Source organism: Drechmeria coniospora, chromosome 01, assembly GCF_001625195.1.
Source record: "Drechmeria coniospora strain ARSEF 6962 chromosome 01, whole genome shotgun sequence".
Classification (NCBI taxonomy): domain Eukaryota; kingdom Fungi; phylum Ascomycota; class Sordariomycetes; order Hypocreales; family Ophiocordycipitaceae; genus Drechmeria; species Drechmeria coniospora.
The window spans coordinates 1,980,765-2,002,074 of NC_054389.1; the positions used below are offsets into that span (position 1 = coordinate 1,980,765).

The window sequence follows — 21,310 nt, forward strand, 5'->3', positions numbered from 1 at the left end:
CGCGCGCACGAGCACACCACCACACTGTCTGGCCGATGAGCCACCAAAGAAATGAACACACGTTAGTCCGTACTGGGCCTTGGAACTGCTCGTACCGGTACTTGGGGTGCCTGACAATTCAGATCCAGACTCAACAAATACACGGACTAATATAATATTGGCACGTTTGGAATCACCCCTTGATCGGCTTCGTGCCTCGGCCTTTCTGCATCCACGAATAGACAACGTAATACTGCACCATGACAAGGACGGGCGCAGCTACGAGTAGGCGTTTATGTGTGTCCTGCACGGGCGGGCAGGTGAGCGTCATGTTCAACTTTGCGCAGATCCAACAAATCTAAGGTGTGAAACACGTCGGTCTTGAAACCCAACTCCACCCTCGGCTCAGATGGTGGTTTGTTTTCTCGCCGTGTTCCGTACACCTCGTCGCCCTCCTGCGCCTCTGCTCGTCTGGTGTCGTCTTGTTGGCAAGTCAGCCGAATCGCGTCATCGCTGTGTCGCCAAATCAACAGTAATGCGGAGTGTCCAGTAATGGAGTGTGCAACAAGTGTCGGTTAGAGTGCAATGCTTGTGGGTGTTTGTGCACTGCAAGTACGGTCTGCACTGCAGGTGGTGAGTGACGACACACGGCATTTAGCCTGCAAGTACCACTCCACCTGCGGCAAATCGAGTGACTGGCGGCTTACAGCCGGATTCCAAAATGAACAAGGCCGACTTCGCAGCACCGCATTTGTTTCATACAGGTTAATTAAAAAGGAGAATCCCTGCTCATCGTCTCGGTCGCGAACGGGCATGAATTGCCCCGACCTCGTGGCAAGGACGTGTCAACCTACGTGTGGATTCGTACTCCAATGTTGAGTGATGCGGTCTTGGAGTTGTGCAGATGGCAGAGACCAGAGAGCCAAGACTGCCATGATGAAGGACGGATGCTGCATCGCAGAAATGCACTCGTGTGCGTGACATGAAGCGGAAGAGGTGTCTGGATGACGCAGCGAGTGCTCGTATTCGCGCATGCGGATGCGCGTCCTAGGCTACGAGTGCGCGAAATTGAAAATTGCGTTTCGCACAGGGCAAGCAAGCCACTTGCCGGCATGTTGGGTCGTCGTAAAATCTATGTGACAATGCCTCGCTTCTGTTGCCAGCGGGCGGTGACACATGTAAATAAGCCCATGTACTTGTAACAATTCACATTGTCTGCTTGCACATGGGTGCAACGGACAACAATGGCATCGGCCCGGCACGCCAGAGCGCGTGGAGGAAGCCACTATATTAGTCTACGGGAACAGTGCGGTCAAGCTATTCTACTGGGGAGGCGCTGTATTATTACTGACCTGACTGTACAACGTGCTGCGAGTCCAAGTACAAGCACTCCGTACTGTATTATGTGCTTACTCCATACTTGTACGTTCCATGACCTGTAAGCACAAGTACGGTGCAACCACTGCTGTGCTGTGTTAGGTACATGTACATGCAAGACACCTGATAAAATAAACACTTGCACCTCCAAAATAGACTCGTTAGTATACTAATTACTACTCTAAATACCTAGTAGGTACTTACTAGGTAGGTATGTAGGAACCTAGGTTAGGGTTATAGTAGCAAACACCTACAGTGCAACTGCCGAGTGCCTGGAACAATGCTTGCCGCGTTCCCACATATATGCTGTAGCTTCGCGGGTGCTGGAAAACTTAGTTGTAGGTATATGTACCTGCAACTAAGTTTAGATACAGTATGACGAATGGTACGAGGGCATGAATCGATTCTCTGCTTGCAAAACCTCGTCTGCTGGTAGCACCTTCAGCAGGCCGGTCGGGAGGCTACTTGGTTGGCCAAAGTCAACAGTTGCCCCGGCAGATTGCGACCAGAGCTACTCTTCGTCCTTCCACTCCAGTACGTGCAAGGCAATATTATCATCTCAACCGGATGCCATGCAGTGCAAATGTATCCGAATCAGAAGGATTCCTGATTGTTTTTTTTTTCGTGGATTGAACGGAACAGAGATGATGCCCAAATAAACGCGCGGTGACTGTTGAAATGAACGTGTCTCAATCCAGTCATCTACGGCAAATACTTGTAGTAGTATTCGATACGAATTACTACTAGTGGGTGCTGCTGTTCTGCAAGCTAGTAATACCCGCAAGTGCTGTACGGAGTACTGTACGGAGTACTGTACGGAGTAGTACTTACTAGGTTAGTACTTGCCAAGTACTCCGTATATGGACGGTGTAATTACCTACCTAGTAGTAAGTACGTCCTAACACTGCATGTGCTACAGTTGCCACAACCCGCTGGAGGCAGCCACCGTCAAAGTAAAATTCGAAAAAGCGTCATGTACTCCGTAACTCGATACCGAATGGCAAGTCATCCTGCCGAGCACAGCGATGTTGACGAAACACGGGCATTGGTTGATGCCTGTCGGGAAAGCGTGAGGGAGATAGGTACCACAACGACAAGTGCAGTGCGTGCTCCGTACGATTGAGCGCAATCAGCCGCCACAAGTAGTGCCGACGGCCTGGTACGCACAAATCATGGCGGCAGGTTCAAGAAAATGTACCGCCGTAATGTGCCGAGTGCATACTAATAGCGTTCGTTGGATCTGTTCGTCCTGTCCGGAGCATTACTTAAATTAGTGTGCGGAATTCTGTATGTACAACTATTACTGTGCTTGGGAGAAAGGAACATTCGAACGAACCTACGGAGCAGCAACGGGTGCGTGTGCATGTATTGAGTACATTGGACTTGCACGAGTGCTCTACTGGGAGCCTGGTGCTGCTCTTGAACGGGACAAGTACCGAATACTTGTGCAGAATAGCGTGATGACGGGAGTGCTAGCGTCGAAAAGTGGCACCATCATGAGCGGTTCACCACCAACAGGCAGCTCCTCGCCCGCCAGAGTGGCAAGATGGCACCTTTCCAAGTTCCCGTGACTAGCCCCATGTGACATCACAGGTTCTGCTCGGCAGTTCGCGTCGCACATTACTGGATACTCTACTTATTTACGGGAACCTTCCAGCACCTCATAGATTGTCCTGCCGCTTCGGCACGCACACAATACAATCCCGGGCCTACAGTATACACCCATCCTTCGTTGCCTCCTTTGTATTTCCTACGAAAAGCGGTCTACGTCGGTGACGGCCCCCCTGCCGTGCCCTGCGGCCTCTGCATCAATCGGTAAACCAAAGCTTATCATCCATGACCTTATCGCTGCCCCTTGATCGGTAGCAGGGTTGTCTCCCCTCCCCGTCCACGTCGGCCGCACCGCACAACCTGGAGAGACCGTCTTGGCAGCAAAGGTTGCCCAGCGACACTCCCTCGATTCGACTTGCCCGCGGCGAGAACGAAAAGTCGCAAGACATGATGACGGCAAATGGCGAGGCGGCGGCTCCCCCCCGCGCCGAGTCTCCCACGGGCTCGCCCCGGTCCGCGTCCATCTCTCTGCAGGCGGCGGCCACGATGAACGCCGGTCTGCAGCGCGAACCATCCAGACGTGAGTGCCCTTGGATTCTTTGGGGCCCATGGACGATGTTCATGCCTCTCGCGTCCCCCAAGCCACCCGCTGACCGGTTCTGTCGTGGGTACAGAATCCTCCAGCAGCTCGCTGGCGAGGAACATTTCTTCCCCGCAAGCCAGCCGGCGGCGGTCCACGGTCCTCATGAACTTGCAGCTCAACGATCCCACCCTGCCGGCACCGGGGGAGATGGCCTACGACCACTCTGGCTACCAGCGACACAGCCCGCTACCCCTCTCGGGCTCGCCCTTGACGGCCGATCCCCATCACCACCGCGCCCCGAGCTTGGGCGAGCTCCACCAGGAGCTGGAAGCGGAGCAGGAGGCCCATGTGGTGCGTCGCGTCACATCCAGCCGCGGCTCGCTCGTCCCGCTAACGGTCGACAGAACCGCCTCCTGCTGATGATCCGGCAGCAGCAGCTGGAGCTCCAACGCCTGCAGGCCTCACGGCCATCCCAGAGCCATGACGCCTCGGCCGACGACGGCGTCTCCGAATCACGGGAGCGGCCTATTCCGCCATCGCAGCTCGCGCTGTCGGGCAGCCACCCGGTTGGCTCCGTCGGCTCGTACTCCCGCTCGCCCGGGTTGCCGCACCCTCGGAGCTCCTTCGACATGGCCCGAGCGGACATTCAGCGTCGTTCCCGAACGCCGAGCCGCGGCCCGTCCCCCCGACTTCGAGCGACGTCCATCAGTGCCGAGAGTGGAGAGTGGGTCTTGGGTGGCCGTGACGAGAGCGCCTTTTATCAAGCGGAGGCGCAGATGCTCGTCCGTGAGAATCAGATGCTGCGGCATCGCATTCGCGATCTAGGTATGTCCTCGAGCTGCCTGGCGGCTCGCCTATCCGAAAGCCTCTCACGCTGAACTGACCGACGCAACCTACAGAGAAGCAACTGGCGGAAACCTCGACTAGCGCGACGGCCGCGACGGAACCGGCTATCCCGTCTCAGCTCACACGTTCATCGACGGTGGCGGATGAGGAAGCGGAATCCACGACCGACACGACGTGAGAAAACACGCACGCCGGCACGGCTTGGTCTGGAGGGGTTCGTCCCGTTGGCTTTCGTCTGCCATTTCGGCGCTTGCCGGCAGGTCGGAACAAGAAAGAAAGGATGGGTGAGGTCTCTCGCCGTCTACCTCCCTCTTGAGATCGTGCACTTCAGCGGTTGTGGGAGAGGACGAGGCATGCTGCGACGTCAGACATGCATGTATGTTCACCGTCTCAGGCGTCGTGGCATCTCGTACGAGACAATAAATCGTCACGTTATCTTTACAATGTCGTCATGTGCATGTCAGTCGAAACCCTTTATTCCGAGACTGTGTCGCATCGGCAGATCCATAACCAGTTGATAATATGCTGCGCACTGCATCTTCAGCGGCGGGTCATTGGCCATAGGTGTCTCAGTAGTGGCTTACGGCGGAGCTTCCGCATCCTTCGCTGCAAGCTTCTGACCCTTTCGTCAAGCTAGGCAATGAACTATTAATTAATTGGAGTACGGAGTAATACTCCGTACTCTTACTTGCATATATACAGTATACTGTACTCGCACACGCAGTTTGTGAAACTAAATGCATGTTGCAACATACAATATTCCTACGTTCTGTTTTACTATTTTATTGTTGCCTACTTCGACAAGCAGATACGTACGATTATCCACCCACTTGATGTGATTGCGGCCACCGCCTTCGCTTGCCTCGCTTGATTGCTCCTCCCTCCCTCCCTCACCTCACCGACCTACCTCTCAACCACTTCGCCCCCCCCCCCCCCCTCCCCCCCTCCCCAACGTTCGGACAACGACGGGGGCGAGGAGGATCCGCACGTTGAAAATTGAGATGCCGAGGCTGGCGAGTGGATGTATTGCTCCGGTGGCCGCCGCACTGCCCTTGCTGAGAGGCTGCGGATCGCAGAAGTTGCTGTTCAGCTCTTCGTCGGCCGCACGAGCCGACTTCACCCACGTGGTAAGAAAGCACCTCTTTTTCCTGCTTCTGCCTTGCTTTGCTACTAGAATGTATCGTGTGTCTTGCAAAGTGCTCACTGCAACGGAATGAACAGGTCGTCGGCGGCGGCGTCGTCGGCCTCGCCGTTGCCCGCCAACTCTCGCTCCGCCCATCGGCCTCAACCCTGCTGCTCGAGCGCCACGCCGCCGTCGGCACCGAGACGAGCTCGCGGAACAGCGAGGTCATCCACGCCGGCATCTACTACGGACCATCTAGTCTCAAGGCCCGCCTCTGTGTGCGTGGCAGAAAGCTGCTCTACGACTTTTGTGCCGCCCACGCCGTCGAGCACCGACGCACCGGCAAGTGGATCGTCGCCCAGACGGATGCGCAGCGCGAGGCCCTGGCCAGCATCGAGCGTCTGTGCCGTGAGGAACTCGACGTGCCGGTCCGCTGGGTGACCGCAGAGGAGGTCGCCGTGCGCGGCGAGGGCGTGCAAGCCGACAAGGGTGCGCTCGAGAGCCCAACCACGGGTATCGTAGATGCCCACGGTTTGATGATGGCCCTGCTCGGCCTCTTGGAGGAGGCTGGCGGCATCGTTGCCCTCAATTCTACCGTCACAGGTATCGTGCCCCTTGGTGCCTCACCTCCAGGCAGCTCCGGCTGGGAAATCACCGTCCGCGACGCCGAGACGGGGGGGTCCTCGACCATCACCACGGAGACTCTCATCAACGCGGCCGGCCTCGGCGCCGTGACGGTGCACAACATGATCGTGCCCCCCGAGAGGCGGAAGCGGCTCTATTTCGCAAAGGGAAACTACTTCTCGTATGCCTCCTCACACCCGCGTCTCACCCGGCTGATCTACCCGGCCCCCGAACCTGGCGCTGCCGGCCTCGGCACCCACCTCACCCTCGACCTGGCTGGCCGCATCCGTTTCGGCCCCGACGTTGAGTGGGTAGACGGACCGGACGATCTGGCCGTCAACCCTGCGCGGCTGCCGCAAGCCGTCGCCGAAATCCAAAAGTACCTCCCCAGTGTCGACGAGAACTGCCTGATGCCCGACTACGCCGGCATCCGACCCAAGCTGGGGGGCATGGGCTCCGTAGGCTCTGCCAAGGGCTTTCATGACTTCACCATCCGGAACGAGGACGGCTATGCCGGTTGGGTGAACCTCTTGGGCATCGAGAGTCCTGGCTTGACCAGTTCCCTAGCCATTGCCGAGGAGGTGGAGCGTCTCCTTCACGGGAGCATCAGCCCGTGAAGGGCGTCTACGGCAGACGGAATCGCGGTTATCGTATGCATTGTGAGCAACTGTTCCTTGCTAGCACCCCATCCCCTTCCGTCGTCCGGCGGGAGAATGGACAGGACGCAAGCAGCACCCATATCATACAGCAATAATCCGACGACTGCGAAGCGATGGCCAGACATACTAGATAGCCCGACAACAACAAACAGTGTGCGCTCCAGCCGCGCGCTTATGAACACGTAACGCAAGAGTTGAGGTCTTCACAAGCCCCCCCCCTCCGACACTTCCTCCATCAGCGCTAGGCATCCCGTGCGATATTAAGCCATCATGAGTACCATATTCAACACAGAAGCAGCTCATGCCCGTCGTCGAGAGCTGCGTGGGATAAAAAAGCGATTCGCGTGCTCGGTCAAAATACCAACTCGTTCCGGAACGCCGCATTAGGAACAACGGCAAGCAGTTGGAGGCCGTCTCGAAACCGAATCATGCTGCCATCTCAGCACATGGTGATGCTGGGACGCAGCTTCCTGCCCTGGATGTTGACTTGCAGTTGATAGATGCCGTTCTGGGCTCCCACGAACCTGCAAGGACATGTCAGCATGCTGGTCATTCTCGACGCGACCTACACGTGTGCGGTGCAGCACGTACAGTGAACGACCGTCGGCGGTCCAAGCCAAGCCGGACGTGTTGTCTGGCGACGGGGGCACCTCGAACACGCCATGGTCGACGGCCAGCGTCCCCCGAATGGCGCTCTCCTCCCACCGGCTCATGGCCTGGTTCACGAGCGGCACGAGGAGCGACGAGTCCTCGTGGTCGGCATCCCCGGAGCGTTCTCTTGCCTGCAGGATTTCGAGCACGTTCAAGTAGGACGAGTCGGGCCTCTCGCGTTGATCTCTCATCGCCGCCACCGTCTCGCCGATGCGATCCATGAGCCGCTGTTCGGGACGGCGAACCGGCTGCCGCTGGTTGGCCGAGGCTTCGCGGGCGAGCTGTCGGCGAACGCGCTCGGGAGGACGGTCCAGCTGGTCGCGGAACGGACCCGACGTCGAATTTCCGACGGCCTGGCCGACGCTGCTGCTGCGTTCCCTCGGTCGCTGGGAATCAGCCTCGTTCGCCGTCGATCGGAGAGTCGACAGGTACGTCCACGTCAGATCCGTCGGTTGCAACCTTGACGTGTCGTCGATGCTCCGCTGGGATATCCGATCTCGGCGCCGCCTGTCGCTCTGGATGGCCTCCAGGACCATGGTTTCATTCGCCATGAGCGGCTGGTTCAGCGTCTCCATGACCTCCCCATGTCGCCTACGGGCGGCGGCGGTGGACGGCGATCTCGTCCCTCGCCGGTCGCCTGGGTGGTGCAGCAGCCGGGGGTCGATGGTGTTCCTGTCGAGGACGTCCATGTGTTCGTAGTCGGCCTCGACATTGATGTCGACAACCTGTCGAGCGGCAAAGTTGGTCCGCATGTCGGCAAAGCCGATGTGGCCGCGGTCCTCGGTCCACGCCAAGATGTCGAACGGACCCGGACAAAAGGCCATGTCGCGGACCGCTCCGGGTCCGCTCTCCGGCCGGGAGGACAGGAAGGTGGTGATGAGGGGTTCGGTGCCGGCCTCGACGAGAAGCGCGGTGTCGAAGATGGAAATGGTGCCGTGCTGTGTGCCGACGGCCAAGTAAGCCCCCGAGGAGGAAAAGCAGGCGGCGAAGCTTCCTCGGCTGTCGGACCTGTCGTCTTTCCTCTGGCTCTTGAGCAGGAACTTTTGCTTCAGCTCCCACGAAAAGCCGTCACGGTCCCCCGACGACGAGGACCGTGAGGAGGATGACGAATCGGCCGCGCGCTTGACACGCTCATGGACGTACAGGTAGGGATCATCCAGGATGGCGACCAACAGGCGGCCGTCCGGAGATATGATGGCCCTATTGACGAAGTCGGGGTACGTCACCACCTCGAGCGGTTCCGACTTTTCGTCGCGCTCGAAATCGCGCAAGTTGACGAGGATGACGGTGCGGTCGTTGTTGGCCAGAACGGCGACGCCCTCGGTGTACGAGTCGGGTGCAGGCGTCAAGCCTGTCGGGGGAAACCAGAGGGTGATGCAGTTGACACGGTCCCCCGCCAGCTTCACGCTCTTCGCGATCAAGCTCTTGTTCGCTCGGCGAGCCTGCGCGATGAGAGCGAGGAGAGGCTCGTCATGTATTCCGTCGAGGCCGAGGCGACGCCGTGTTTCCGCATCGAGCTCATGGCCTTGTGCCGAGCCTTCGTCGGAATCGATTCCTTCGTCGAGGTGGATGGAGACAAATTCGCCCGTCTCGCTGCCGCAGCAAAGCCAGCCGTTCTCTGCGACGAGACAACGAGGCGCAAAGGTTAGCAGCTTCATGGTCTCGCATTCGAGCGTGTTCGTGTTGAGCCGCTGCACGTGGTTGCTGCCACTGCCGCCAGGGAAGTAAATGAGATGTCGCTTCTCGGCGCTGATGAGGGAGCGCAGCTGCCAATGCCTAGGGAATCATCCATCGCCGTCAGCGGTCAAACGCTCGCAAGAGGGGCGGGACGAGCGGGACGAGACGACGGTCGGGGAGAATCAGCGTACTGCGACCGAATCGGGACCCGGTAATGCTGGCGTCCACTCTTGGATACAATGTCCTCGGTTGGATAGGACCTGTCACGGGTCACGATACCGTCAGCGCACAGTGCCAGAGCGAAAGGGCAGACGGGTTCGAGGAGAGGGGTGGGGGCCAACGAACAGGCCATCATCCTTGCCTGCCATGGTCGGCAACGCCGTCTAGGCGGCAGCTGCGACTGGCAGCTTCAATTGTGCGGCGTGTCAAGCGGTGCCTCGTGAGCGGCCTGCGGCCGGCCGGCTGAGGCCCGTCGGCGTATCGTAGGCCGTCGCGGCCGGAGAAGCGATGAGGCGCTCCGAGGGACAGGGACGAGAGCGGAGGGCGTGCTCGTGTGCGTGTCCGTGCTCGTGCCCGTAGAGGTACCGCTGCAGATGCAGGCAGGGCGAAGCCGGACGAATGGCGACCAAGGGTTGCGGCACCGATCGGCATGCAGCATGCAGCGACGAGAGGCCAACGGCGAACGTGTCGAAGTCAGCCGGGGCGAGATGGGACGAGCTCTGGACAACGGCACGGAGGCGGCGGCGGCGGTGGGAGGCGGGGGGCGTCGGAGTCGGCAGCAATCGATGAAGCGATGATGCGGCGATGCAGTGATGTGATGATGCGGCGATGCGATGATGCGGTTGATGCGGTGATGTGGTAAATGGAGTTGACGACGGGTAGTGCGGCGTCGGGCGTTGCCCCCAAGAGTCGAGTGATTGGTGACTTTCTAGGCCGAAAGCAGTGGAGCGAAAATGGATCGAGAGTGAAGGAGGGCTTTCGGGCCAGGCCAGGACAGGACAAGGCGGTACTCCGTACGGGGTACAGGCTCGATAGATGACGTCTTCTCATTGTATAGGTACCAAACCCGAAAGTAACGGAACCGCCGATGAACCACTCCAACGAACCACCAACCTAAGCTAAAATACCTACAGACAATGTAGAGGGAACACCACAGGGTGGGGGGGGGGATTGGAGTGGCACAGGGTAAGGTGAGTTTGACAACGGGAAATTCCCCCCCAAAAAATCATCTCCATACGGAGTACGGAGTACTGTAGCTGTACATGCACAGTGCAGTGTAAAGTACTGTACTTACTTCGTGCTGCTCCTTGTAGGTAGGGTTTTCGGTATCATTATTACGAGCATGTGTGTGCGGAGTGTAAGCACTGAAAGGACACCAGGTGAGTGGGGAATGGACAACACCTTTTAACTCACGTATCTACAGTAGGTATGTAGGTGTAAGTACAAGTACACCTACATGCCTGCCTGTCATTTAGCAAGGTAAGAAAGTAGTTGTACTCTCTACAGTATTTGTCTCAAGGTATCAGCAACTCTAGCATTTCATGACTCATGCAGCACATAGAGGATGGAAAGTGGTATTCCTGCAGCAGGCAATCGCACACGTGGAAAGAAAGTAACAATGCTTGCGCTGCAGGAGAGCTTCTTGGGCCGCTTAAGGTTATTGTTACGCAGCTGCCATCCCCGAGTTCCTGCTAACTGATGGAGCCGATGATGTTCGATCCTGCGCATACCCTGTGCTATGCATAAGCATACGCCATTCCCGCGGGGGATTGAGATGTTGGCCGTACTGCTGACCTGTCATGACGATATAAAGAGTGGATAGGCGCCAGGTTTCCTACGACCGTATGATTCTGCAGCACGCATAAAATTCTATCATCAATAGTAGAGATGATGAGGAAAGCAGAGACAAAGAAAGCAAGCCAATTACTTGTCATGCCAGCGAACAACCACATGTGCATATACAGTACATGTAAGTACATGTCTGTCACAAGCATGGCTGTACTCCGTACTACATTAGTACAGTACGTACATAGTCCGTGTACAGTAATTAATAGTTAAATCCTTTAATTACTAGGTACAGGTATCCGTACGACTTATTACTGTACAATACAGATATGGAGTATTACTCCGCATTTGTATCAAGACTTGTAAGTACAGTATTCTGTGCTGTACTTACACTAAGTACTTAAGTACTTACCCTACAGAGTACGGAGCTCGCAACGGAGTACATGTACAGTACAGTAAGTACATGTAATCCGTAAGTAGTGTCACTACGGAGCGGAGTACTTACAAGTGCTCCGTAAGTATTTGTACTTAAGTATGTGCTTGTACATGCCCACCCACATGTGCAGTACAAGTACAACTAGAATTGCGGGTACCTCATCCTCGCCAACGATTGGTGTCCAGAATCCATCCGTACCTGTAGCGACCAGGATCATCCGGACTAATCATAATCCGGGTCAAGCAGTCAGGTCCCAGCTGAGCTTGCCGCCTTCCTTTGGCTTCTATGCCCGCCGGTGTTTTCCCAGGTCCTTGGGGCCAAAAAAATTCGCTTCGCCCCTTCTCAGCAACTCCATTTCCACTCATCCCATCTCGTCCCATCCCCATCCCCATCCGCCTCCCTCCATACCTCTTCTCTGAGCGTGCCTGCTTCCTTTCCTTAATCTTTCACCTGTACACTCTCCTATTCACACTCAAGATGCTGTCCTCGCGTCTCTCCCGGGCTGTACGTTACTCCTCTCGACCTCAACGTTGCTGTACCCCTGCTAACGTGTCTGGACGGCAGCTTCCCCGAGCTACTCCCATCACAAGCCGCTCGGCCTTTGCCAGGGCACCTCTGGCTTCCAGATTCGCTCGCCATGAGTCTACGGCTGCCGGCGAGGGCGAAGGCAAGGTCCAGGGCGCCGTCATCGGTATCGATCTCGGCACCACCAACTCGGCCGTCGCCATCATGGAGGGCAAGGTCCCTCGCATCATCGAAAACTCCGAAGGTAGCTCCCCCCACAACCTATCGGCCACCAACTAGCCTGCAGCCTTTGCTGACGTGAACCTGCAGGTGCCCGTACCACCCCTTCGGTCATCGCCTTTGCCGAGGACGGCGAGCGGCTGGTCGGTGTCGCCGCCAAGCGACAGGCCGTCGTCAACCCGGAAAACACACTCTTCGCCACGAAGCGATTGATAGGACGCAAGTTCACCGATGTCGAGGTCCAGCGGGACATCAAGGAGGTCCCTTATAAGATCGTCCAGCACACCAACGGCGACGCATGGGTCTCTGCTCGTGATCAGAAGTACTCGCCCTCGCAGATCGGCGGCTTCGTCCTCAACAAGATGAAGGAGACGGCCGAAGCTTACCTGTCGAAGCCCATCAAGAATGCCGTCGTCACCGTCCCCGCCTACTTCAACGACGCCCAACGCCAGAGCACCAAGGATGCTGGTCAGATTGCCGGCCTCAACGTCCTTCGCGTCGTCAACGAGCCTACCGCCGCCGCTCTCGCCTACGGCCTCGAGAAGGAGGCGGACCGAATCGTTGCCGTCTACGATCTCGGCGGCGGTACCTTTGACATCTCCATCCTCGAGATCCAGAACGGTGTCTTTGAGGTCAAGTCGACCAACGGCGACACCCACCTCGGCGGCGAGGACTTTGACATCCACCTCGTGCGACACATGGTGGCGGATTTCAAGAAGACGTCGGGCATCGACCTGTCGGGTGATCGCATGGCCATCCAGCGTATCCGCGAGGCTGCCGAGAAGGCCAAGATTGAGCTTTCCTCGTCGCTCCAGACGGACATCAACCTGCCCTTCATCACCGCCGACTCCTCCGGCCCCAAGCACATCAACATGAAGCTCAGCCGCGCCCAGCTTGAGAAGATGGTGGACCCCCTCATCACGCGCACCATCGAGCCCGTCCGCAAGGCGCTCAAGGATGCGAACCTGCAGGCCAAGGAGATCCAGGAGGTCATTCTCGTCGGTGGAATGACCCGAATGCCCAAGGTGGCCGACTCGGTCAAGAGCATCTTCGGCCGCGACCCGGCCAAGTCGGTCAACCCCGACGAGGCCGTCGCCATCGGCGCCGCCATCCAGGGTGCCGTCCTTTCCGGCGAGGTCAAGGACCTTTTGCTCCTCGACGTCACCCCCCTCTCGCTCGGTATCGAGACGCTCGGCGGTGTCTTCACCCGCCTCATCAACCGCAACACGACGATCCCGACGAAGAAGTCGCAGACCTTCTCCACCGCCGCCGACTTCCAGACGGCCGTCGAGATCAAGGTCTACCAGGGCGAGCGCGAGCTCGTCCGCGACAACAAGATGCTCGGAAACTTCCAGCTCGTCGGCATCCCTCCGGCCCATCGCGGCGTCCCCCAGATTGAGGTGACGTTCGACATTGACGCCGACTCCATCGTCCACGTCCACGCCAAGGACAAGTCGACGGACAAGGACCAGTCCATCACCATCGCCTCCGGCTCCGGTCTCTCGGACAGCGAGATCCAGCAGATGGTCGAGGACTCGGAGAAGTACGCCGAGGCCGACAAGGATCGCAAGGCGGCCATTGAGGCGGCCAACCGTGCCGACAGCGTCCTCAACGACACGGAGCGTGCCCTGAACGAGTACGCCGACAAGCTCGACAAGACCGAGGCCGACGGCATCAAGGAGAAGATTACGAGCCTCCGCGAGTTCGTCGCCAAGAGCCAGTCGGGCGAGGGCAACGCCACGGCCGCCGAGATCAAGGAGAAGACGGACGAGCTCCAGATGGCGAGTCTGAACCTCTTCGACAAGATGCACAAGGCCCGCAACGAGAGCAGCAGCAGCGAGGGCCAGCAGGCCTCTGGCGAGCAGCAGGCGCCTGAGGGCGAGAAGAAGGATGAGAGCAAGCCTTGAGCGGCGCCACCTTGGCTGCTGTGAATATCCGTTCGACCGTTCGAGGATCGCGGGGAGCGACCTTGGTCCCTTTCCTTCTTCCTGCGTCTGTATTTCCAACTGTACTCATATACCGCCTCCGCTGCATTGCCACATCGGTACCCAGGTTCCTCATTGGCGGGTATTGTGGCGTTGGAGCATAAAACTCGCGAGATTTCATCTCTGCTTGTCTTTACGAGATTATGGCATTGTCACTCCGGGGTCATTATTCCCATTTTGTTTTGCGCGGCTTGGAATGTACAGGACATGTAAAAGTAGATGATGAGATAAAACAGACCTCTCCCCTCACAACTCGCCGTTTCGCCTTCGCCCTGGCCGACTGACACGAAGCTCGAGGTTCGGATATTGCAAGCTCCCAATGCCATGGCATGCCGCTCTCAGTGAACCCATACTCGATACTTTGTCATATGGGCGAGGGAACGATGCGCAAAGACGGCTGTGTATTGTTTGATATATTCATTTAATATCTACTACATATCAATTGGCCGACGCGCGATGAGTATTGAACCGATCCGCCACGAGCAGCTCCCTGCGCTCTTTTAAGAATACGGTGAAAGGAACCGCCTGTCTATGGATGATGACTCCCGGTTCCGGTCTTATCTTCGCCCCGATTTTGCCCATTGGCAAGACGGATGCCCAGGAGGGCATGGATGTGAAGCTCACGGCCTGCTTCGGAACAGGGCCATCCGTCGGCTGCTACACGGCGTGACCTCATTTGCGCCCCGACAGAGGAACTTCTACCACGAGATTCTCATCGTCCATGTACCCATACGACAGCGATGGCGGTTGGCTCGCATCCTCGGCGACGCGCGCGACGAGGCAGTGGACGCAGATGGCTGGTCGGGGACGCGGTAGCCCTGGGGCGAGGTGGAGTAGCCCTCCGGCGATATCGTAGAGGGGTCGTTTGCGGTGTGTCTTCGCAATGTGTTGACACGGGCGGTTGAGTGTCAGGTGGTGGCGATGGTGGTGTTGGCAGTGAGAAGGGTGAGGAATTTTCGGAGCGCCAAGTTGGTGGTGATGAATCTCGTCATCGTTTCCCTCCCCTGGACTCTGGGAAAAGAACTCGCGGTGCAGGTTTAAGGCGACGATAAGGCCGAGGAGGAATCCGAGGATGAAAAAGAATGTCGGCAGAGAAGGGAGAGTCGGCACGACGGAGCGGAGGAGGAGAAGCGGCGATGACGCCCAGGAGGAGGACGGCGGCGGTGGCGGGAGAGGGTTGACAAAGGCCTCAGGCGGCGGCGGGCGTGGCGACATGCTGAAGGTTCTCCGCAGGCGTCCGCATATACTTTTATCTTTTTATTTCGTTGTCTACTTCGTTTTTTTCAACGTCCGTCTGCTTCCGTCCGCTTCATCGAGGGACCGCTGCACGCATCGTTGAGGATTTCCGGCATCGAGAAACGAGGTGAGGCCGATGCTCGACGTTGAGAGGACATTCGATTCTTAAAGACGTCTCCATGAAGGCCTAGGGAATGTGATTGTTGCCCCTCTGGAGCGACCATCTGGGCGGTCATTCCATCGAAAGCCGGATAGGAACGCAGCAGGTCGTGAAACATGTCTCGTGCGGGTTCCCAAGGGTTGTCGAAGCTACAGCCCGTACGAGCACTAGTTAATTGCCAGTTACCTTGCACCAAGCACTACGCTGTAGAAGGCCAGTATCTGCAGAGAATTGTCCAGGTACGTATACAGTAATAGTAGAGCAAGGAGTACTCCGTACAGAGGGCCTATACATGTACGTAGACCGACTCCAGTGGCGACTACAGTGGTTGTACGGAGTATTCCGTACTTGCTTGTGCAACACTTATTGGTCCAAGGCATGCAATGCACACTCAGCATGTTCGCGTGTTGTGCTGTTAGGGTAGAGATAGAATTTAGTCAGCTCGCTCACAGGAACGGTGCCAACGTTTATCGATCTAAATGTCTCACACAACGACTGCCAATGACGGCTGACCCATGCAATCCCGTCCTCTCTTGCGCCGCGGTACAAAGAACGGTTTATCGCAGTTGTAGGGACATGCGGCACTCGTAGTGCGAGCAGTTTGTACATGACTACGGAGTGAACAGCGCACCGAGAGCCACTCGTGCTATACATCCCTCCCTCCCTCCCTCCCTCCTCCTCACGACCGGCCGAAGCCAAACCAGCCTCGTTTAGGCGGAGGCGTATGCTCGGAGGTCGCGGCCGGCGAGGATGCGCCAGACTTGCCCGGGTAGTCGATGTAGTTCCACGCAACGTCGAGGAAGATGGGCTTGACGGGAATCAGCCTCGGCTTGGGGGGCAACTCGACAAGATTGGTAAAATCCACCCCGTGGGCGGGATACTCGTGCAAGCGCTCGATAAGAGGGACACTGGCAAGCCGCTCGCTCTTGTTGCTGTCCTTCTCCTCCTGGCGGAGGTTGTTGAGGTGGACGATGGCCCGGTGACGCTGCAGCTCGCCCCGGAGCAAGGTGCCGAGAGAGTTGACGGCATTCGGGCTGACGTCCATGCTCAATGGCAACTCGTCGGCGTCATCGTCGCTGCCCACCAGTCTCGATGCGGCCCCTTCGCAGAGCTTGAACGCGTAGTCGATCAAAGCCAAGGCGTTGACAAACTGACCGACGATGGCGTGCGACCGGCCGATGGAGAGGGCCCTGGCCGTCGGGTTAGCGCGGGAGGAGGAGAGAAGGGGGGCGAGCAGGGGCAATGGGGAGTCGGGCCTACTTCAACGACGCAAAGTACTTGTCGAAGGCGTCGAGCTTCGTCGCGAGGCCCTCGTCGGCGGCGACACCAGGCAGCTCCTTGACCGACTGCAGGTTCTGCAGCGTCCCGTCGTAGAGCGCCACCTTTTCCTTGAGCTTCGCCAGCTTCTTGCTCCGAGGCAGATCCCTCTCCCTCTCCTTTCCCGCCTCTGCCTCGTCCGAAGGCGCCGGGTTCCGCCTCTTCTTTCGCCTCAACGAGCCGTACTCATCCGGCGCACCGTCGTCACGCCCCGTCAGCACGCGGTTCCGGCCGATTCTCCAGCTGATCATCTCGTAGTTGACGGCGGTCCGGGTGATTTGCAGGCGCTGCATCCTCGCGTCGCTCTGGGCCACGCCCTCGCCCTTGAGCTCGTCGATTGCCTGCTTCGTCGCGTCGACGGCATCCTGGGTCGCCGTGAGGATCTCGTCGTAGGCGGCCGCCACCTTGTAAGGGTGCATCTCTTTCGCCTTGGCCAGGGCCTGCGTCAGTCGAGACTTGGCCTCGCCGACGGATGCCCAGGCCAGCGAGATTTGGGCATCCTCGATCTGCACCTGGCGTTCCCGCCAGGTCAGCGTCTTCGGCGCACCGTCGGCCGTCGAACCCGCCTTGGACATGTCGTCGGCTTCGGCCAGAAGGCTGCCGTCGAGCTCGTTGATCTCTCGCACCAGATCGCCGTCGGCACGCGGGAACGCCTGGCGAGCAATGGTGGGGATGGGCACGGTCCGGGGCGTGCGCAACTGGTAGGCGGCGTACCGGATCGAGGGGTCTATCGTGTCGGACAAGAGATCCTTGAACACCTGCTCCTGGCCGGCGGTCGAAAGGGCGCCGTAGATGACGCGGGCGACGGCGTAGTGCTCGACGCAGGGCTCCCAGGCGTGCTTCTCGAACTGCATGCTTCCTCGAATCAACGAGGCGTACGCCCTAGCCTCGAGGACATCGGTCGACGACGCCCCGGAAACTTGGCGCTGCGAGAGAATGTCGAGCAGTTGCTGGGCGGTGGCGGCGGCCCTGCCGAGCCTCGACACGATGTGAGATCGAGCACGACTCGACATGCCCTTTTGGCCCGTCGTATGGGCCGACTTTATGCTCATGGCCTGCGCCCACGCTCGTTCGCTCGCAAGGAGCAGGAGACGGACGTATCTGGATCCGTCGTCAGCCGACGGCGGCGGGGTAGACGGGAAGCCGGCTGTCGACGCGGCGGGCGGGCCACGCCTGGGAGAAGCCTACTCACTCATGATTGCCGGCAACGTCCTCGGGCGTGACATCTTTCTTCTTTTGGAACTTGCCCCGATTCTTCGTCGCAATTCCGAGCTTCTTGCGCGAGTTGAGCAGGCGCTTGGCGAGCTGGGAGTGGTAGGTCGAGTAGTCGCCGTAGAGGAGTGCCTGGTCGCGACCCTGGACGACGATGCTTGTGATTTCCATCTTCGCCGGTCCGCTGAGCCAGCGAGAGGGGAATTCAAGTCTGAAGATTTCGCTGCTGTGTGCGGTGTGCGCGCACTGCCGTTGACTGTAGTTGAACTGTGGGGCACGGTCAACCTGCTTGCTTGAACGGAGACGGCACGTTGGCAAAAATTGAGATCGTGGACGGAAAGGCGGGCGTTGACTTAGTCCGTGCCTGTGCTGGGGACGCTGCGCGGTGGACTTGCACAAGTACACCTGCTGCACTCCATATATTTAATTTATTGTGCAGTACTGTAGTCGGTGTGTTACATAAGCTCTTTGGGGGGGGGGGGGGGGGGGACGGGTACGCAAGTACTGTATGTACTCCGTACAGTAAATAATAGTCATTATTACAGAACTCCGTACGGAGTAATAATAGTTGGAAAGCTTGGCAGCCAGCTACAGTAGACGGACGGACAACTGGAGCAGTTCCTCCTGACCTGCCGAGTGTACGGAGTATGGAGTAAGTATGTAATTATATATTGTTATACTAATACTATTCCCTGGTTCTACTTTTTACGGAACACAACTCACTCGTGGCAATACTTGTACTTCGTACATGTACGGAGTCCTTGCATGCAGCACTTACAACTAACTACAAGTACAAGTATGGCAAGTACGGAGTACTAGCAGCATGATTACTTGGTGTCAACGGAACAAAAGAGCCTCTCCTCTCTCTGCCACTTGTACCGGATGCACTCGCACACTACTTCTCAGATAGTCATTGGCCGATTTGATGACGCAAAGTCACAATGTTGTCTGGTCGGCTGATGATGAGCACCTTCAGACCAACTTTCATTTGCCCATGTCACATTCCATGCCAGACACGGTCCTGGATTCCCTCCCGCGTGCAATCCCGCGCACATGTAGATGGATGCGTCGGCACGGAGTGTTGCGTACCCTACCCAAAATTACAGTGCAGCAAGTATGTGCATGTACCCACGGATGGCTGCATGGCATACTTACGATCCAAGTGCGTCGCACTGCTCCCGATATTATTCACATGCTACGTGCAGGTCGTCTCCGATCGTGGCTGGTCATGTTGGCAAAAATCCCATCACGTGCTGACCGCGCGGGGCAGGCGCTGCGCGTTGACGGCTTTGGAAACACCGCACCGGCTCCGTTCCCGCCCAGGACAAACGGCAAATACGACCTCGGCCCTCCGTACGGAGTACTGAATATCGTGTTCGTCGGAAAAGACGAAAGGAGGTCTCTACCCTGCAATCGACATGGCTCGCGGAAACCTCCATTTTTTGGTGTCGCAGCTGGCAGACATTGTTCAAGTATGGACAAAGTGGAGGAGTGAGGGCATGGAGGAAGTGAACGGGCCTGCGCTACTCCGTACTGGGATCTCTAAATTCGGGAATTGCACGTGTGGATGAGATTGAGGGTGACAGCGACGGTAGATTATTAATGAGAATTCAAGGTCCGGCCGACTGCATTTCAGCACGTCCTATCGCGGCACTTGTGTTGGAAATCACGTCCTCTCGAGCTTGGCTTTCGCTGCTCCCTATCTCTTGGCGGATGGGGTACCTGCTACAAGCAGTTGCGACTAGTACCCACCTAGTCCCGATACGCGAATACCAGATGCTACGGAGGTGCAGGTCGGAAACAATCCAGGTGCTTGCGGCAATGGTAGGGGGAGGGGAGGGCACGTAGCTAGCAGGTGAAGCTCCATCGATTGATCGTCAGATGTTGTTAGCAATTCTTGTACTGAACTTTGTAACTGCCTACCACCTCTGTTAGTCATACTCCGTTCCAAATACTCACCTCCAAACGCAAACATACTGATAGGCTTAGTGCAAGTACTGTAATGCTACTCGTGCACAGTACATATACCAGTATTGTTGTAGGGGACAATGCACATGCGCCAAACTGTACAGTCTGGCAGGTGCCACGGCTTCCGCTAGAATGGTACCGACCTAGTATGTTCCTGCTGGCTCGTTCATGCCTTCCTGACACATGGCTTTCATCCTCCGGCCTACTCTAACTGGCAGTACCTATTACCTACCCACCGAATACAGTGAACCTCTAGCACATTTGACACCAAGGTACTCCGTGGTTGGCGGGTATCACAGCAAACGACTCGGACACAAGTACTTGCAGAGTACCAGTGCACGCACTGTGCAGCCAAGTCACCACCCATGCCTACGGCCCTCTAGCTGTGCCTGCGTCGTGCTCGGGTCGAAAAGTAGTTGCCGCGTCTGTTACTAACCTAGGGATGCGGTAGACTGCAAGTACAGCAACTACTTTGTAGGAAGCGGTAACTAACTTTTCGCACCGACGTGCAGGTACATGTTTCCTCGGCTCGTCACTGTCGAGTCGTTGCACGTGCCCTTCGACGGAGGGCAAACTAGACCGTAGACCACTGCGGCGGATTGGAGGGGGGGGGTTGCACCAGCCAATAGAGAGTTAGAGAGTACCGCTAACGGGCTGCGAACTGCAAACAGTGCGGTCCAGCTGACCTTGACTCGTACGTTCCACAGCGTCATGGAGGGGAGCGACGGACAGATGAATGGACGCGGCAATCTGCATCCAGCATCCAGCATACTGCAGCGCACCCTGCACCGAGCACCGAGCAGCCTACAGCAGCCTCCAGCACCCTGCGTTGGCGTAGGTACCCAGCCGTAGCACCCACCTTGCTACGCCAAGGCACTCGTCACCTCACCTCAACTCGCCTCGCCTGAACTCCATCCATCCTGCATCGCCTCGACTCGCCGCCGATCATTGTCTCGTCCCGTTATCCGTCCGCGACCTCTCCACTGCGCCCAGCTCCTATCCCCCGCCGCCGCCGCCGCCGCCGCTCCTCCGCCGCTCACTTCCATTTCTACTGAGCATCGCTCACCCGTTCCATTCACCCCCAGGAGCGGCATCGTCCTGCGTGCCTATCTACTTCAGCCGAGCCGTCGCCGTTCCCGTTTCCCGTTTCCTTTCCTTATATTTCCTTGTTACTTTTCTCCTCCTTACGCCTCCTCCTCCTCCTCCTCCTCCTCCTCCTGCTCCTCCTGCTCCTCCTCTTTCTCCTGCTTCGTCTTCTTTAGGTCTGTCCCAAGAACACCGAATCCATTCCGAGTTTTGATGTCTTCCATGCTGACGGAAGAATCAGGATTCACCACTGCCCGCGTCGCCAGTCACCACCCACCTACCTTCGCCTCCGCACCCAGCCTCAGCCTTCG

The 21,310-nt window shown here is 57.6% G+C and overlaps 6 protein-coding genes across 6 annotated transcripts; 3 read left to right on the plus strand and 3 right to left on the minus strand.

The window, feature by feature from the left end:
• Positions 1-3,357: 3,357 nt before the first annotated feature.
• On the plus strand, positions 3,358-4,514 carry DCS_00543 (uncharacterized protein; the record flags this gene model as incomplete). Its single annotated transcript, XM_040797882.1, has 4 exons — positions 3,358-3,487; positions 3,582-3,841; positions 3,895-4,315; positions 4,390-4,514. The coding sequence occupies 4 exons, from the start codon at positions 3,358-3,360 to the stop codon at positions 4,512-4,514; spliced, it is 936 nt and encodes a 311-aa protein (XP_040658765.1).
• An 823-nt stretch (positions 4,515-5,337) lies between these two features.
• Positions 5,338-6,700, plus strand: DCS_00544 (L-2-hydroxyglutarate dehydrogenase, mitochondrial; the record flags this gene model as incomplete). The annotated part of the gene is made up of 2 exons (XM_040797883.1): positions 5,338-5,463; positions 5,558-6,700. The coding sequence occupies 2 exons, from the start codon at positions 5,338-5,340 to the stop codon at positions 6,698-6,700; spliced, it is 1,269 nt and encodes a 422-aa protein (XP_040658766.1).
• Positions 6,701-7,181: 481 nt separating this feature from the next.
• On the minus strand, positions 7,182-9,438 carry DCS_00545 (WD domain containing protein; the record flags this gene model as incomplete). The annotated part of the gene is made up of 4 exons (XM_040797884.1): positions 7,182-7,266; positions 7,334-9,169; positions 9,262-9,330; positions 9,416-9,438. The coding sequence occupies 4 exons, from the start codon at positions 9,436-9,438 to the stop codon at positions 7,182-7,184; spliced, it is 2,013 nt and encodes a 670-aa protein (XP_040658767.1).
• A 2,330-nt stretch (positions 9,439-11,768) lies between these two features.
• Positions 11,769-13,942, plus strand: DCS_00546 (heat shock 70 kDa protein; the record flags this gene model as incomplete). Its single annotated transcript, XM_040797885.1, has 3 exons — positions 11,769-11,795; positions 11,856-12,060; positions 12,126-13,942. 3 exons carry the CDS (start codon positions 11,769-11,771, stop codon positions 13,940-13,942), a joined length of 2,049 nt encoding a protein of 682 aa, XP_040658768.1.
• A 750-nt stretch (positions 13,943-14,692) lies between these two features.
• DCS_00547 (uncharacterized protein) lies at positions 14,693-15,235 on the minus strand (the record flags this gene model as incomplete). The annotated part of the gene is made up of 1 exon (XM_040797886.1): positions 14,693-15,235. The coding sequence occupies one exon, from the start codon at positions 15,233-15,235 to the stop codon at positions 14,693-14,695; it is 543 nt and encodes a 180-aa protein (XP_040658769.1).
• An 860-nt stretch (positions 15,236-16,095) lies between these two features.
• On the minus strand, positions 16,096-18,116 carry DCS_00548 (Signal recognition particle 68 kDa protein; the record flags this gene model as incomplete). The annotated part of the gene is made up of 3 exons (XM_040797887.1): positions 16,096-16,606; positions 16,677-17,834; positions 17,926-18,116. 3 exons carry the CDS (start codon positions 18,114-18,116, stop codon positions 16,096-16,098), a joined length of 1,860 nt encoding a protein of 619 aa, XP_040658770.1.
• Between the last annotated feature and the right edge of the window lie 3,194 nt (positions 18,117-21,310).